The 16,351-nt window shown below is 45.4% G+C and overlaps 1 protein-coding gene across 5 annotated transcripts in view; it reads left to right on the top strand.

The window, feature by feature from the left end:
• Window positions 1-16,042, top strand: part of KIAA0319L (KIAA0319 like) — a 68,264-nt gene extending 52,222 nt beyond the window's left edge. For all 5 annotated transcript variants that reach the window (XM_089773485.1, XM_075908828.2, XM_075908829.2 and 2 more), the window contains 8 exons: window positions 317-468; window positions 699-837; window positions 3,957-4,116; window positions 5,868-6,010; window positions 8,016-8,138; window positions 8,893-8,983; window positions 9,865-9,956; window positions 12,287-16,042. In XM_089773485.1, coding sequence (XP_089629611.1) covers window positions 317-468; window positions 699-837; window positions 3,957-4,116; window positions 5,868-6,010; window positions 8,016-8,138; window positions 8,893-8,983; window positions 9,865-9,956; window positions 12,287-12,474 — 1,088 coding nt within the window. In that variant the 3' untranslated portion in view covers window positions 12,475-16,042. The remainder of the gene's footprint in view (window positions 1-316; window positions 469-698; window positions 838-3,956; window positions 4,117-5,867; window positions 6,011-8,015; window positions 8,139-8,892; window positions 8,984-9,864; window positions 9,957-12,286) is intronic.
• Window positions 16,043-16,351: the final 309 nt, after the last annotated feature.

Raw genomic sequence — 16,351 nt, 5'->3', positions numbered from 1 at the left:
TTCCTGTATGTCAGTATGATCAGTTTCTCTTGCTGCTACTTGAGGGAATTCACTGGTTCAGAATTCAGCCAGGACTTTGCCATTAACAGTTATTCTTACAAAAATTGCCATGGATCCTTAGTATGAGTCTGGTCAGGAACTCCAGTGTCCCCTCCCAGCACCGTACTGGGGCAGAGGTTCAGACATGCCTGGAGTACCTAGGTCCAATCAGACCCTGCAAGTTACAGGTGCCTAGGTTACAGCACAGCACCGGGCGCTATACTTTCCATTTAAGGTCTAGCAAAGTCTCTTCCCCATTTTCTTTCTGTTTATTTAGAGATAAACAAGCCACCAATAGCGAAGATTGCTGGGAATGTGGTCATCACCCTGCCTACAAACACAGCAGCCCTGGATGGATCCAAATCCTGGGATGATAAGGGAATTGTCAGCTACCTGTGGACTCGGGATGAGGGGAGTCCAGCGGCGGGGGTGAGTGCTGCAAATATGGTCTCTGTAAAGGGAATATTCAGTATTGCGTGAGTAGGGAGGATGTAGGGAGGTTTTGCTAGACTCTTTGGCAAGTAGCTCCTGGAAGTGTATAACATTGGTTCCTGCACACTGATTGCTACATGGAGCGATGCATCCCAGTATGCTGTATAGGGGTCAAATCTGTAGCGGCCTTGTGTGTTTCCTAATGTGTGTTTTGTTCACATTCCCAGGAGGTGTTAAATAATTCAGACCACCACCCTGTGCTTTTCCTCTCCAACCTGGTGGAAGGGACGTATACGTTTCATCTGAAAGTGATGGATGCCAAAGGAGAGAGTGATGCAGAGAGGACCACAGTGGAAGTCAAAGCTGGTGAGTCCTGTTGTTTTTTGCACCATGGAGATCCTTTCTAAATTGGAGTATCCTGCCATGAATGCTCCTTTCCTGGCAATGACAAAAGCAGGTTTGAATACCCAGGATCTTAGTAACAACAAAGGATTCTTATTGCAGATCTTGTTTAGGAACTCTGTACCTTGATGTATGCTCTGAAATGACAGAATCAGCTGCAGCAAATTGTGTCTCTGTATTTGGAATGAACCAAAATCCATTAAGAGCTGACAAAGTTAGAATATAAATTTAGAGGGAGCTGATTAAATGATGTGGATCATTATGCCTGATGAACATTAGCCTCTGGACACGCTATTTCAATGCAGTCTCTCTAGTGTGTCAGATAGAATAAGTGTAACTTTTGGGAATTAGATAATATCTTAGTGCTTTGAGGGGCTCAGATGAAAGGTGAAATAGCAGTGCAGGTTATACAGATGCCATAAATTCTTGGAGTATAGGTCCATCAATGGCTGTTATCCAGGATGGACAGGGATGGTGCCCATAGCCTCTTTTTGTTGGAACTTGGGACTGGGCGACAGGGGATGGATCACTTTATTGCCTGTTCTGTTCATTCCCTCCTGGGCACCAGGTCGGCCACTGTCAGAAGATAGGATACTGAACTAATTATTCCACTATGTAGGAAAGATAGAAAGTATGGCAGGAGACAACCTTGGCTCAACCGGGAGATCTTATATGATCTAAAAATAATAAATGAGTTGTATAAAAAATGGAAACTAGGTTAAATTACAAAGGATGAATATAAGCAAACAACACAGGTATGTAGGGGCAAGATTAGAAAGTCAAAGGCACAAAACCAGCTAAATCTAACTAGAGGCATAAAGGGTAACAAGAAGATGTTCTACAAGTATATTAGGAGCAAGAGGACAGGGTAGGCTCATTGCTCAGTGAAGAGGGAGAAACAATAATAGCAAACTTGGAAATGGCAGAGGTTCTTAATGACTTCTTTGTTTTGGTTTTCATCAAGAAGGTGGATGGTGATGAGATGCCTAACATAGAGAATGCTAGTGGAAATGCGGTAGGTTTAGAAGTGAAAATAAAAGAACTAGTTAACAATTACTTCGAAAAATTAGATGTCTGCAAGTCACCAGAGAAATGCATCATAGAATGCTCAAGGAGCAGATATAGGAGGTATCTGAGCTTTTAGCTATTATCTTTGAAAATCATGGAAGTCGGGAGAGACTCCAGAAGACTGGAAAAGGGCAAATACAGTGTCTATCTGTAAAAAGGGAAATAAAAACAACCCAGGAAAGTACAGACCATTCAGTTTAACTTCTGTCAGGGAAGATAATGGAGCAAGTAATTAAGGAATCCATCTGTAGACATCTGAAAGATAATAAATAAGGTGATAGGTAACAGCCAGCATGGATTTGTAAAGAACAAATCATGTCAAACCAATCTGATAGGATATCAAGTCTTGTGGATAAGGGGGAAGTGGTGGATGTGGTATACCTAGACTTTAGTAAGGTATTTGACATGGTTTCTCATGACCTTCTTATCAATAAACTAGTGAAATGTAACCTAGATGGGACTGCTATAAGGTGGGTGCATAACTAGCTGGACAGTCGTTCCCAGAGAGTAGTTATTAACAGTTCACGATCATGCTGGAAGGATTTAACAAGTGGGGTTCTGCAGGAGTTTGTTTTGGGACTAGCACTGTTCAATATCTTCATCAATGATTTAAATGATGGCATAGACAGTACGCTTATTAAGTTTGCAGATGATACCAAGCTGGGAGGGGTTGCAAGTGCTTTGGAGAATTGGGTCAAAATTCAAAATGATCTGCACAAACTAGAGAAATGGTCTGAGGTAAACAGGATGAAGTTGAATAAGGACAAATGCAAAGTACTCCACTTAGGAAGGAACAATCAGTTTCACACATACAGAATGGGAACCGATTGTCTAGGAAGAAGTACTGCGGAAACGGATTTAGGGGTCATAGTGGACGACAAGTTAAAAATGAGTCAACGGTATGACATTGTTGCACAAAAAGCAGACGTGATTCTGGGATGCATTAACAGGAGTGTTGTGAGCAAGACATTAGAAGTCATGCTTCCACTCTACTCTGTGCTAATTAGGCCTCAATTGGAGTATTTTGTCCAGTTCTGGGCACCACATTTCAAGAAAGATGTGGAAAAATTGGAGAAGGTCCAGGGAAGAACAACAAAAATGATTAAAGGTCTAGAAAACATGAACTGTGAGCGAAGACTGAAGGAATTGGGCTTGTTTAGTTTAAAAAAGAGAAGACTGAGAGGGGACGTGATAGCGGTTTTCAGTTACCTAAAAGGATGTTACAAGGAGGAGGGAGAAAAATTGTTCTTCTTAGCCTCTGAGGATAGGACAAGAGGCAATGGACTTAAATTGCAGCAAGGGAGGTTTAGGTTGGACATTAGGAAAAACTTCCTCATTGTCAGGGTGGTTAAACACTGGAATAAATTGCCCAGGGGAATTGTGGAATCTCTGTCACTGGAGATATTTAAGAGCGGGTTAGACAAACACCTGTCAGGGTTGATCTACACAGTTCTTGGTCCTGCCGTGAGGGCAGGGGACTGGACTTGATGACCTCTTGAGGTCCTTTCCAGTTCTATGATTCTATGAGCTAAATGGACCTTTGGTCTGACCCAGTGTGGCCTTGCCTTTTGAAAATACCACACAGGTGAGCCGAGGAGTTGTAGTGAACTGTCTTCTGTAATGTACTAGACATCTGATGGAAAATTAACTGGTCTTCTTTGCTCATAGTTCTGAATATGGGATTTCCTATTGTAGTGAACTTTTGAGTCGGCTAAGAATAGTACACATGTGAGAAACTGTGTGTGGGGGCGGGCAGGAGACAACAATTAGGTTTTTCTACAGCCTTTGAAGGTGTTGGCCCATTCTCCATGTGGAGAGCCCCAGTGCATAGAGCCTTACTATTTTCCATTATGTATTAAGGCCATGTCATCTTTGTTATCCCTTCATTATTAGATGTTCCACTTTGTCTCCAAATAAAAGTTTGCTGGGGGATATTAACAATTAAGATTTTTCACCCACACTGTCATGTGAAAGCCCTTAAGGATCTGCATGATCTTGTTCTGTGTTCTCCATAGATCCAAGGAAAAACAATCTTGTGGAGATGATACTGGATGTTAACGTCAGCCAGCTGACAGAACGGCAGAAAGGCATGTTAATCCGTCAGATAGGCGTTCTACTGGGAGTCCTGGATTCGGACATTACTGTTCAAAAGATTCAGCCATACACAGAGCAGAGGTAGGAGCCATGGAGTGAGCTGCACAAGGGTGAACTCAAGAAACATTCACTCTCCAGTGGAAATCAGAATGGGTGATAACGGCATGCTGAGATGCTGCTTAAAGTGTGTGCTCTTGAGTGACTTGGATTTGTGAATGTGAGTGGTCAGATAGGTATTCCTGTTCCAAAAGCCAGGTCCTGCTTGCTGCTGTGTTTGGTCCTTGATTCTACAGATCAGTGGGGCAGTCTATTACAAGGTCAGATGGGAAAGTAACTTGATGTTTTTGAAGGTTAGGAAGAATTTCTACAGATGTACTCGCCTCATCTCAGAAAAGATATCTTCGCATTGGAAAAAGTTAAGAAAAGGGCAACAAAAATTATTAGGGGTTTGGAACAGCTGCCATATGAAGAGAGGTTAAAAAGTAGCAGGTTTAAAACAAAAGGAAGTATTTCTTCACACAGTGCACAGTCAATCTGTGGAACTTCTTGGCAGAGGATGTTATGAAGACCAGGACTTTAGCAGACTTCAAAAAAGAGCTAGATAAATTCATGGAGGATTGGTCCATGATGGGCAGGGATGATGTCCCTAGCCTCTGTTTGTCAGAAACTGGGAATGGGCCTAACAGGGGTGGGATCACTTGATGATTCCCTGTTCTGTTCATTCCCTCTGGAGGCACCTAACATTGGACACTGTTGGAAGACAGGATACTGGGATAGATGGACTTTTGATCTGACCCAGTATGGCAGTTCCTATGTTCTCTGATGTGTTCTAAGGAGATGCTTTGGTGAAATGTAAACAGTTGGGCTGGATACATTGAGAACAGGGTGAATTCTCTGACGCTCATTGGCAGCTTGGGCAAGGGCCAGTTAGGCACAGCTCCAGTTTCAACTTCAGCCCTGGGTGTTGCTGCGGTCTGGGGCTGAAGCATGATCTCTGAGTCTAAGACAACTCTGGGTACCATCCACTTTGGGGCCCGACTCGCCGTTTGAGAGCTGTTGAACTGGAATGATTTAAAGAACATGACAGTGCATGTAGATAAGCACCCCCAGAGAACTATAGGCCCACCTGGAAAGCATTAGCAGTCTATAGAGCTTTGTCCTGGTCTGTGTTCAGTAAAAATGTTTATTCTTTACAAACACCTCTCAAAGATCAGAGGAAACAAAGATAGTGAGACATACCCATGGTCTCACACAAGTCAGTTGCAAATACAGGATTAGACCTTGTGCTTTCCTGATTTCCAGCCTTTTCTTGATTCCTGCATGTCCACTCTACCTATGACGATGTTAAAAGCAGAGCAATTCATTGTCTTTGGCAAACGTAAAAAAAATTAGATGAGCCAAGAAATGGATGAACCGATGCTTTTAGTCCTAACGATATTTTTTCCAATAATGTCTTGAACCTAGTTGCCACAATTCTTCCTCTGAGCAGGGGAGTGAGGCATTTCTTCGAAACAATATGTATTTGCCTGTTACAAGTAAAACATAATTAAGTAAACGGATGGAGTGAAAAGAACTCTAAAAAGGTGCAGTTCTGTTGTAACAGATAACTCAAAACATAACTCAGAACATGTGTTTGTCTCCATGGCTGTCTGTCATATTCAATTTGAGGTAAAATGAGAGCTTCTTTCGTGCAAGAGCTGCATGGTCTTGGTCTGTGTTCTGTGAGCCAGGAAGAGTCTGTTTACTCTCTTTTCTGGAATATAGTGATGACCAGCTGACATGTAATTCTGGCCAGATTCTCTCGGTAACATTTTCTCATGTCTGATTTGCAGCACAAAGATGGTGTTCTTTGTGCAGAACCAGCCTCTCCATCAGATCTTCAAAGGGCACGATGTGGCATGGACGCTCAAAAGTGAACTCCGGAAACAGCAGTCTGACTTCCTCATCTTCCGAGCACTAGAAATTAATACAGTCAGTAAGTAGGAGTAATGGTGGAAGGAGCTAACTTCTGTTCCCCACACTGGGCTGTTACCCCCTCCCCATCCCGCTCTCAAGAAAGGATTCTAGGTCTTGTGCCAATAGTAAATCAAAGTCCGCAGTGAGCATTGTGTGTCCCCCACCACCGCCGACGCCTGATCCACAGAGTTATGTCAGTTCTCAGCTTGAGAGTCTGACTGCTTAGCTGAAGTTTGTAGACACTTGTGCTTTTCGGTCTGGAGCTGCCTTGTTCAGTCCGTAGCGTGGGCCAAGAGGGAATCATCCCATGTGCATCCCCATTCCTACTATACGTATCAAAGACACTGGTAAGCTGTGCTAGGAACCTGCCGCTTCCCGTTTGCCCTGTGGATCCGAGTGTGTTGGAGCACGACAGCATAGCTTTGCTCTCTGCTTAATATGCTTGAAAAAGAAGACATGCTTAGCATCTATCTCAGCTAAAGCCTCCTACAGAGAAGGTTAATTATCCTTAACTTTCTCAGTGGGTCTGGAGCCACTCACACACAGCTGATCTATTTGCAACTCTAGCTTTGTGATCTGGAGAGAAATTTAGCTCCGTTTTCTTAAGAAATGAAAACCAGAAATGAGAAATCAGGTCAGTTTCACAGGCCAGTGAGAACAGGAAAAACATACTAACTGAGTGAACGGGTTCCAGGTTGATGCCTGTGGGATTGGGCAGTTCAGAAGCATCCACTTTATTATAGTTTCTGTTTTTTTTTCTTTGGTACTATGCAAGTTCTGAATCATTCTGCCCTAATGATATACAATGCTTGTACTTAGTTAATCCCACAACCCCTGCAAGAAATACCAAAATATTGTCCCCACAGTGACTTGCCTTATAACCCCCTCATCTTTTGAGTTTGGTGTAAAAATAGGCACTGGAACCCTGAATTCCTGGCTCCGCTCTTGTCTCCTCTTCCCTTGTGTAATCAGGAATGGGAAAAAGCAGGGGGCCAGTTTGCCCACAGGCTGCCCCGATTTTTACTAGGGATGTTAGATAGCATGTAATTGAATAGTCATGTGACCGCATGAAATTTTAGTGGTTACACAACTTTTCAATAGTCCCCAGGGGTAGGGTGGCAGCCAGTGCACTCCCAGACCCACTCCCGGGAAGCACCCTGCACTGCTGCCTCTGTAACAGGAGCAGTATCATGGAGTGGCAAGCGGGAGCTGGTCCACGAAGGGAGCCAGTTTAAAAATCAGATAGAGAATCAGCAGCACGGGATGCCAGCAGTCCCTGTCCACAGAGAGCTCAGACCCCTTCATGGCATCCCCTGTGGACTGATATATTAAGCAGCCTCTTGCTGCAGACAGAGGCTGTCCCATGCGATGCTGGAGCAGCTTCTGTCCGTGGGGAGCTCAGACCCTTGTGGGCAGGGGCTACTACCACAGAGCAGCCTCTGCCTGGGCTTACTGCAGACAGAAGCTGCTTCGCAGCAGCCTCCCCTGTCCTCCTTCCCTCTGCTGCTGTCTCTGATAGAGGCAGCAATGAAAGGGGGGTAGGTGGCACCTCCGAGCCGGTGCTGTGGGGAACCAGCTTTTAAGCCAGCTTCTGCCTGTCACCCCCTCCCCCCGCTGTCTGCTTCTGTAGGAGTCAGCAAGAGGGGGGCAGGCGGGTCTGCGGAGCTGGCACACGCAGAGAGCCACTTAAAAGCTGGTCCGTGCACGTATCAGCTCCTGCCTGTCACCCTCCATACTGCTGCCTCGCTATCAGGCAGCAGCATGGGGGTTGGGAACAGGCGAATCTGGTGCTCGTGAGGAGCCAGCTTTTAAGCCAGCTCCCCACCCTCCACCCACCCAAGGAGGCGTGAATGCATGTAGTCGACAAGATTAACTGATAAACCCAGTCTGATAAACTGATAAACCTACACAGACCTCCCTAATTTTTGCACGGCTGCTGTTGTAACTCATGCATTCTGTGGCTTAAGTCTCAGTCTAATCTCATTCTCAGCCACTCAGTTCATCTTCCTGCTTCCTGTCCCCAGCCTGCCAGCTGAATTGCTCCGAGCACGGGCGCTGCGACTCATTCACCAAGCGCTGCATCTGTGACCCTTTCTGGATGGAGAACTTCATCAAAGTGCAGATGGGAGATGGCGAGAGTAACTGTGGTATGTGCAATCTGGGGTGCGGGGGTTACTGCTTTCTTGAAGAGAGCTGCGTGGAAGCAGCCAAGGGCTGCCTAGTTGGACTGATGTTGCATGAAGCCCGTTGCCATGCTGAAGAGCAGCTGTCTGCCAGCGTTGATATCCTGTTACCTGGATATGGGGCTCAACGTGGTTAAAGGCAAAACTCTCATTGATTTTTAATGGGAGCAGGAGCAGAATCCCTATCTTGGTCAGTGACTATTGGTAGGAAGCTGATCTCCAGAGCCCTGAGATAATGAGCCCTGACCAAAAGAGTTGAATCTATTTTCAGCGCATACAGTTAGCACCTCTGTCCTTTTCCCTTGCTTGCACAGCAAAGTGGAGTTGCTGTCCATGCTTCCGCCTCCATTTCACAAAGTGTAATGTTAATGTTAATGTTAATGCAGTTATACCACAGAAGCAGAATTCACTAGTAAATCAGACTCACGCTTCCCTGCCATGGAGGGCTAACTAGTTAATAATTAAATACATCGTGTGAGACATGTCTTGTTAGTGGTGTGGGTGACAGAGAGACAAGCAGAGAGAGGGTCTGGAGAATCGGGTCTGCCAGAGGAATTAGTGGTAGAGCTGGCAGCAGAACGCTGGTCTCTTTAGTGCTATTAAGTGATGTGGCGTCTCTTTGTTAGAGTTGACCTTCTATAGAAGGGTCACCTAAAGTCCCAGCCATGAACTGTGTAAGGTTCTAAACTGTGTATCTCTTGGGATTTTTTGGTCACAGAATGGAGCGTGCTGTATGTGATCATTGCGTCCTTTGTCATTGTGGTTGCCTTTGGAATCTTATCCTGGACTGTGGTCTGCTGTTGTAAGAGGTAACAACCTGGGCCATTAAATCCTCATCTCTAAAGCTTCAATGCATGTAGCTGCTGCCTGAGGCAGAGGTGATCCAAACCAGTAGTTTAAGCAGATCACTTAAAGGGATGCAAGCAACTAGTCACTCCCCTGCCCCCCTTGCTGCCTCTGTATCAGAGGCAGCAAGGGAAGGGGGGAACAGGAGCCAGTATTGGGGGAGCCGGCTTAAAAGCTGGTTCTCCCCAGCACCGTCTTCATGGGGTCGGGATAGCAGGGGAAGCAGAGGCACCGTGGGAAACGGTGTGAGCAGGGCTTGAAGCGGTCCCCACTCGTGCCAGTGTGACTGCTGTGCCTCTGCCTTTTAAATGTAGCAAGAGCCCAAGTGCAGCAGGAACCCTGGGCAAGCAGGGACTCAAGTGGCCCCACTTCACCCCGGGTTCCCCACTGCGCCTCTGCCTTTTAAATGTAAGAGCAGGCTGCTCTTATTACATTTAAAAGGCAGAGGTGCAGCCGAGATAGCCCCACTTCGTATCGACTAATTGAGTAGTCGATGGAAATGAATCAAAATGTAACATCCCTAGTCACTTATTCAGGCCTCTGTTATTCCCATTTCTCAAAGTATCTGCCATTTGTTGCTGATTTAGAAAAAATGCATTGTGAACAATGGTGTAATAAGGGGAGGGTGGGGCAAAGTGGTACAGGTGAAGCATAAAGGAACTCAAGGTTGAGTTTGGATGCAAGATTTAGATTCATGTAAAATTGTGCAACGAAAGTAATTTGTTAATATAGTGTCCTCTCATATGACTAAAATTAGAAACAAGACACAACTCTTATGTTTAAATCTTTTCCTGTCTGTGTTTGTCTAAATGGGAACATCAGCCTAACTTTCTTCCTTTTCCAGGAGGAAAGGAAAACCCAAAAGAAAAAGCAAATACAAGATTTTGGATGCCACCGATCAAGAGAGTCTGGAGTTAAAACCAAACCTCAAAGCAGGTAATACATGAGAGAAGAACTTAACACTTCTGGAATGCTGACACAGTACAGTCCTGCTCCCGAGGATTTAATATGGCAGTGTGACACGAGCGTAATACTGAGGGATGAAGGCAACGCTAAGCAGGTCTGGGGGTTTGCTTCAGATCTAAAGAGCCACATGGTCAAAGCTTATCACCCTCCTTGTTCTAGAAGAAAGGCTGGAAACTTCCTAGGAAATAGCCCTGTCCTGGTCTTTCCAGCTTTTGTCACATTACAAAAAAAGCACATGAACAGCCACCTCTGGTTCTGACCCCAACCAGATCCAAGCAGTGAAGAGAGGAGCAAAAGCATAATCAAAAGTTATTTATATAAAGAGTTTGGGCTCAATTTTCTTTTGAATGTATTTACTCCTCTCTAGCATCTAAAAATTCATTGTCCTTATTAAACCTCTCAGCTGGATCCCAGAGTAGCATAGTTTTTTTGCTGCTGAGAAATGGAGCAGCATATTGGATTTGGACTGACAAATGAACAACAGTAAGCAGTGTCTGATTTCTATAAAGGCAGTGGGAACCAGGCACCTGCATGGCCTGGTCTGCTCCACTCATGAGAGACTCTGGTTTTCCCCTCCCCCCCCCAATCCTCCAGCCTCAAATTTCCATTTAAAAATATCCCAAGAGTCTGTGTCAAAGTGAATTGTTCCCTCTGGTTGCTGCCCTAGGACAAGTAGGCAGTGGGACTGTGTGCTGAGAGGTTCTCATGACTCTGGTGTGAGTATGAACTGGGATGTATGGGAGGGCAGCAACCTAAGCTAAGAATTTGGAAACATATTGAGGCCTTGAGACACTGGGTTTGAAAGCCTGCCATGCTGGCTAGGAAGGCTGACGTCTTCCTTGGAATCAAGACTTTTTAAAAACCCAGGTTGTGCGTGTTCTTTGTGCACACAGAATCCATTGCCTTTCCCACCAGGTCAGAGTTTGTCCCTATGTCCTGAGCCAGTATTCCCTCCCTCCCCTCCCACTTGGTGCATTCTGCTGGGGTGGTTCACCTCTACCCGAGGTGACTGCATTTGTTCTGCGGGGGATCTAGAAATGATGTGTTTGTACCTGCAGAACACTGGCACCCAATCATTGCTGCTGGGGAAATGGCCGAGGGTAGGGAACGAGGATGCAAAGCCTGGGCAGAATGTGTACACATCCTCCAAAGAGCGAGAGAGATTTCAGCTCTTAAAATAATCCTTATTAACGAGACTCTTCACCTCCTGTTTGTATGAAAGGGGAGAGGTTGTTTTAACAGTGCATGGAAAATAGTCCTTAATCCTTGTTTGCTAGCTGAAAATAATTGCTCATCATAGTAGTATCCTCCTTAATGACGTTCCAGCAAAGTGAACAGTGCCTAATGACAGCAGTGGAGGGCATTGCCAGGACTGTGCCGATCAGATCATTCCTCTGGGAGCGATGTATCCTGAAAGCACAAGTTTGAATACCCTTGAAGAAAGCGGGGACTTCCTCTGCCGATAACATGCCAGATGGCCAGGCTTAACTGGGGTGGGCAACTAGCACCAAAGATCCTTATCAGCAAAAGGGCTGATTGTTCCACCATCACTCTGTGGCACACATACCTCAACCACTCGCTTTTCACTGGTAACTAAATTCCCTCCTTGATGCTTTAGCTGTTGTCTGCTAAGCAGAGTGTCTCTTTGCTCAGTTCCACGTGGGAGCGTTCTCTCTTCCAGAGCAAATGTTTCATTTCACTGTTAAGTTGAAAACTGAAATCTAAATATTTCTTCTGTTGACAATATTGGTAAACATGTCTCTCCTCCACCCTTGTGAATTTCATCTCATTTCAGCCCATTAATTTATCTTCCTTCCCTTGCAGGCTGGAGGAGAAGCAGCAGTGCTAGAGAAGGGCAAATAGTAAGAGTAGGCAGTGATAATACTGGTACATCCTTGCTTACTCTTTACTACTTCCTCTCTTACCATAATAGAACTATATGTAGGCAGTGCCCTTTCCCTAGGTCAGGGAGGTGTGAAAGCCCCAAATACCTCTCATTCCCTCCCCCCCCCCCAACAACCTCAGCAATTTCTCTGTGTTGTGTGTCCTGGAGCATCTCAACATGAATGTGAGACCTGATCGTGTCATGATGCCTAAAACAAACTTGGGGGCGGGGATCTTGCAAGCCGGGTGGAGTTGGGTGATAGTTCCAGAGAACTGGGTGGATTTCTTGACTGTGGGTGTATGCCTAATAGCAGCATGGAGGGAGCAGGTGGACCTTTCTCTGTTCACTCACATGTGTGTCATTGAGAATGTTGAGAGTGTTTCTAATGTGGGATTCTCTTTGGCATCTTTTAAAGGCAGCAGACAGAAAGCTCAGGTCCTTAACACCAGCCTGATGCACTCTGAATCTGAACTGGACAGCGACGAAGCCATCTTCACGTGGCCAGACCGAGAGAAAGGGAAACTGCTCCGTAGTCAAAATGGCTCCCTGCGCAACGGACAGGCACTGCCCAAACCGAAGAACCAGAGGGAAGAGATCTTATAGCCAAGCTCTAAGTCACTTTTAGGTAGGGGACAGAGCAAAAGCGGGGACCACTCCAGTCCCCGGTTCCAGGGAGCCTTTGGAGACCAGCTGGATCGTGTTAGGAGAAAGCTGCTAACTTATTTCCCGGAAACGACTTTTGTTTTTGTGGGTTTCTTTTTATGTGACTAGAACTGGTTGTACTTGAATCCTGACTTCAAGGGAAATTAAAGGGAGGAAAAGGAAACTGTGAAATGCAGACTACCTGGCCTCTGGAATGCAACAGGACAGAGCCACTTCCTGCAGCTGTGAATGCACAGACCCACCTACTAGGACTGCCATGGAGGTGAAATTCCCATGGACCTTCAGTTTACTCCCCACTGGAGGTTTCTTCTCTCTGAAGGAGGGTCTGGCTCGTGCATGTAAGAGCCGTGCTTAAGGGCTCCCATCGCACCACTGTAGCCTCCACTAGTGATGGCACACTAACTGACTTTTTAAAAACGAGAAAGCACCTAGCTCATGTGCTACTTCAGCCACAGAAAAAGCTTTTTAGTTTTTCCCGTCTCTCCCCTCCCCCTCCACTGATCAAGCCCCAGTTCTACTAAAAATTAACCTTGTGTTTTCACCCCAGCTAACCATGCGGGGTGTGGGGCATTTAAAGTACCATGCTCACACAAAAGGGGCTGCATCGGTTCACAGCTAAGGGGGTTGCAATTATGTTAAATTATTAGTCTTTTCACTGGGAATGGAGATGAAGTGGCACCTAATCAGATCCCGAAACTTTAGCTGGAATGAACAGCCCATCTCCAGAGTCTGTGCCGACCAGCTGGACTGGATGTCCTCATCCTGTCAGTGAGCCCTCCCCGGTTTGTTCCAGACCTTAGGGATCCTTTGCTAATGGGAAGGAGAGTGCCTGCCTTTCTGGGATCTGCGACTAATAGCTTAATTCCAAGCCCTGAGATACTTGTTCCCCTCGGCAGCACACCATGTAGATTCTTATACGCGTCCACGTGTGCTCAGTAACACTAAAACATCAGCACTTCCCACCCTACTGTAGAATGTCGTGACACTGTCCTTTCTTCAAACACTTACACATGTCAAAGACAAACCTGGGCGGATACCTTCATTCCCCTCCAGTTGGCACCTCGGTAGCCTTTTGTTGTGCTGTCATTGAGTAGCCCGGGGTATGTTCTTACTCTCAAATTGTTTTGGCAGACAGCTGGCATGCACACTTCACATTCATTAACTGACTGAAACTGGGGCCGTTCAAACCCTCTAGGCCCAAATACCTGCCAATGGCTCCCAGAGGCACGTCACAGTATGGAGTGTATCCTCTTGAGCAGCGGAGTTCTGAATTACATGCTCCTTTCAGTCTGTGAAAGCATGGGGTTCAGTGATTGTGTGTGACTCTCCCTTTCCATTGCTACTTCTGTCTCTTAACATGCTGCTTTCTTGAGCCAAACCTCCCCCCTTGGCACGTATTTGCTCTTTTCATTGGGGTGTCAGATGCCTCTGCCCCTGTAGGATGAGTGCTTAGTTTATCGCCTTTCTTTATGTTTACTTAAAACTGGAAACTTGTTTCATTGGCTTCCCTTTTTTGGATACTGAAAGACAAAAGGCTTTTAACTCTGACATTGTATTTATATTGCTGCACTACTGACTTGTGTTGAACCAGATGAAGATTAAAGACACTATTTAATTTGAGGGAGTGTTCCCCCATTGAATGTAGTCGTGGCTGCTGCTAATTTTATTTTTCTGTGCAATCAGATGTCTTCCTTAGGCACAAGTGTTGGATTCGCTGTTTATTTCTACTTAGCTAATAGATAAGCATTTTGCCCAATTGACTTAGGCCAACCATAGTTCTTGACCTCACTTGATTGTGCACCATAGCACAGACTGTGCTTCTGCCATACAGCCTGACTGTGTGCCTATTCATCTCTCCATAGTCGTGGTGGTCTCAGCCTGGCCTGGCCTCTCCCTAGATGATGGCACCCCCAGTGTGCTGTCATGATCCCACGTCCGCTCCCGCCTTTCCCCCACCACGCAGGGCGGTAGGTAACACCACAGTTCTCCATTTCAGATGATGTAAGGGGATTCAGTCAAGTTACAGATCATCCTTCTGTCAGAAATGTGCTGCTGTTCTGAGTAGCGCTGAAAACGTTGGGCAGGGTGTCATCCATGAAACTCTTGAGGTAGGTATCCCTTGAACCCTCTCCTCCCTTAGGCACTTGAAGCCTGGTACTTCCCTTTTGTCCTGGAGAGGTCCTCCCTGCAGGGAATTCTCAGCCTATTTGCAGCAGTAACACTTTGAGATTCTTTTGCTGCAGACATCAGTACTGCGTCTTTACACTGGCGCTCTGGCTTCCTGTGACGGAAGGAGAAAGCATTAAACTCAGTCCAGCTATTACTCAACAGCACCTTTCTTTAGCTGAGGGTTTTTTTCCTTCCTCCCATTTCGCTGTGGGAACTGCCCACTTACACTGAAGTGCTTTAGTTGTCTGACAGCACCGCTGCAGATGGAATAGTTATTGCCTGCCTGATAAAGAGAAGACTTGCATTTTGCAGAAGGCGATGGGCCTTCTTCGGACTCCTTGCCAACCAGTTTTGGTAGGAGTGCTTCCTGTCCTTAGTCATTTGTCATCTCAAAATGCAGGCTTATGACTGTCAATCACTAATCTCAAAAGTTAAATTTCCTTATTGGCATTAGTATTCTTCTATTGCGCAACAGTCTCCCTCTGCATGAAACGCCCCTTCGGCCACCCCCCAAAAAACCCTGCTCTGCACTTCAAATATTAACCCTCCGTGCCTCTAAATTGTTTCACCCTACCAGAAGAAGTATGTATATACACATGCCCTCATTATGTACTGATAAGTGTGAGAAGCTTTTCATAAATTTGGAATCTAGGAAAATCTAATGTTGATCAAGGGACAGGGAGTCAGTGAAAAATCCTGCAAGCAGCAGGTAGAAGCATTACGCATATTGGTGAAAAAATCTCTATTCAGGTGGAAGAGGGAGGGAAAAGATCGTTTACTTGGAAAAAGACGACAGCCCATGTTAGAGAAGACCCTCCTCTGATGCAGCAATGTGTACAACAAAAACATTAGTTTAAAATCTTGTAACTCCCTTTCCTCCTACCCCTGGGTATTAATATCATTGCTCATTTGTTACCTAAGTAACCTGATCAGAGTTTGACCTTGCAATAAGAACTCTTCTGCATGGCTGTGCATTATAATTCCACAATTAGAGATTCTATGGCTACAAGTTACCCATGTGTGGAAGTTAAGAGCTGAGACATCTGTTAGATGAACCATCAGCCGAATTTTATTTTGTTTTCCTCATTCTTCAGTGTAAATGTACTTCAGACACACATTTGTGTTGAGTCCAGATGTTGGATCAAAGGGCGCAATTTCTTGCAATGTCAAGATCCCAGTTTAAATAGTTTGTTCTTAATTTTTCTGTACCTGGGGCCAGCCCAACCTGTCTGAACTTTAATGATGTTTGTTTGATTGCAGTGTTACTTGGATCAAGATTAACGAATGATTGGGGGGAAAAAAAACCCACACATTTCTTGCAAATAAAAGGGGAAGTTATTTTGCTGCTGCTTCTTTACTTCTGGCTCAGTTTCTCTTGAGAGAAACTTTGAGGGGGTGTCTAAAGCAAGCGACTGCCACTTGAAAAATATGTTGCCTACAATCAGTCAAATACCCTTTTGTTCCCTTTTCCCTATGCTCCATGTCTGCCAATCACTTTGTTACCATTCATTAATAACCATAGTGCATTACTCCCTTGCCCAGCTGACTGCTGTGTTTGCAACTTGCCAGAAGCGAGAGGGCGATATTCTAAATGTGTAAATTGCTGAAGAGTACTTCACCTAGAACTCAGAGGCTGCTCAAGTCTGGC

Source organism: Pelodiscus sinensis, chromosome 26 (genome assembly GCF_052426305.1).
Source record: "Pelodiscus sinensis isolate ZL-2025 chromosome 26, ASM5242630v1, whole genome shotgun sequence".
Lineage (NCBI taxonomy): Eukaryota > Metazoa > Chordata > Testudines > Trionychidae > Pelodiscus > Pelodiscus sinensis.
This window is presented reverse-complemented; position numbering and strand designations above follow the sequence as displayed.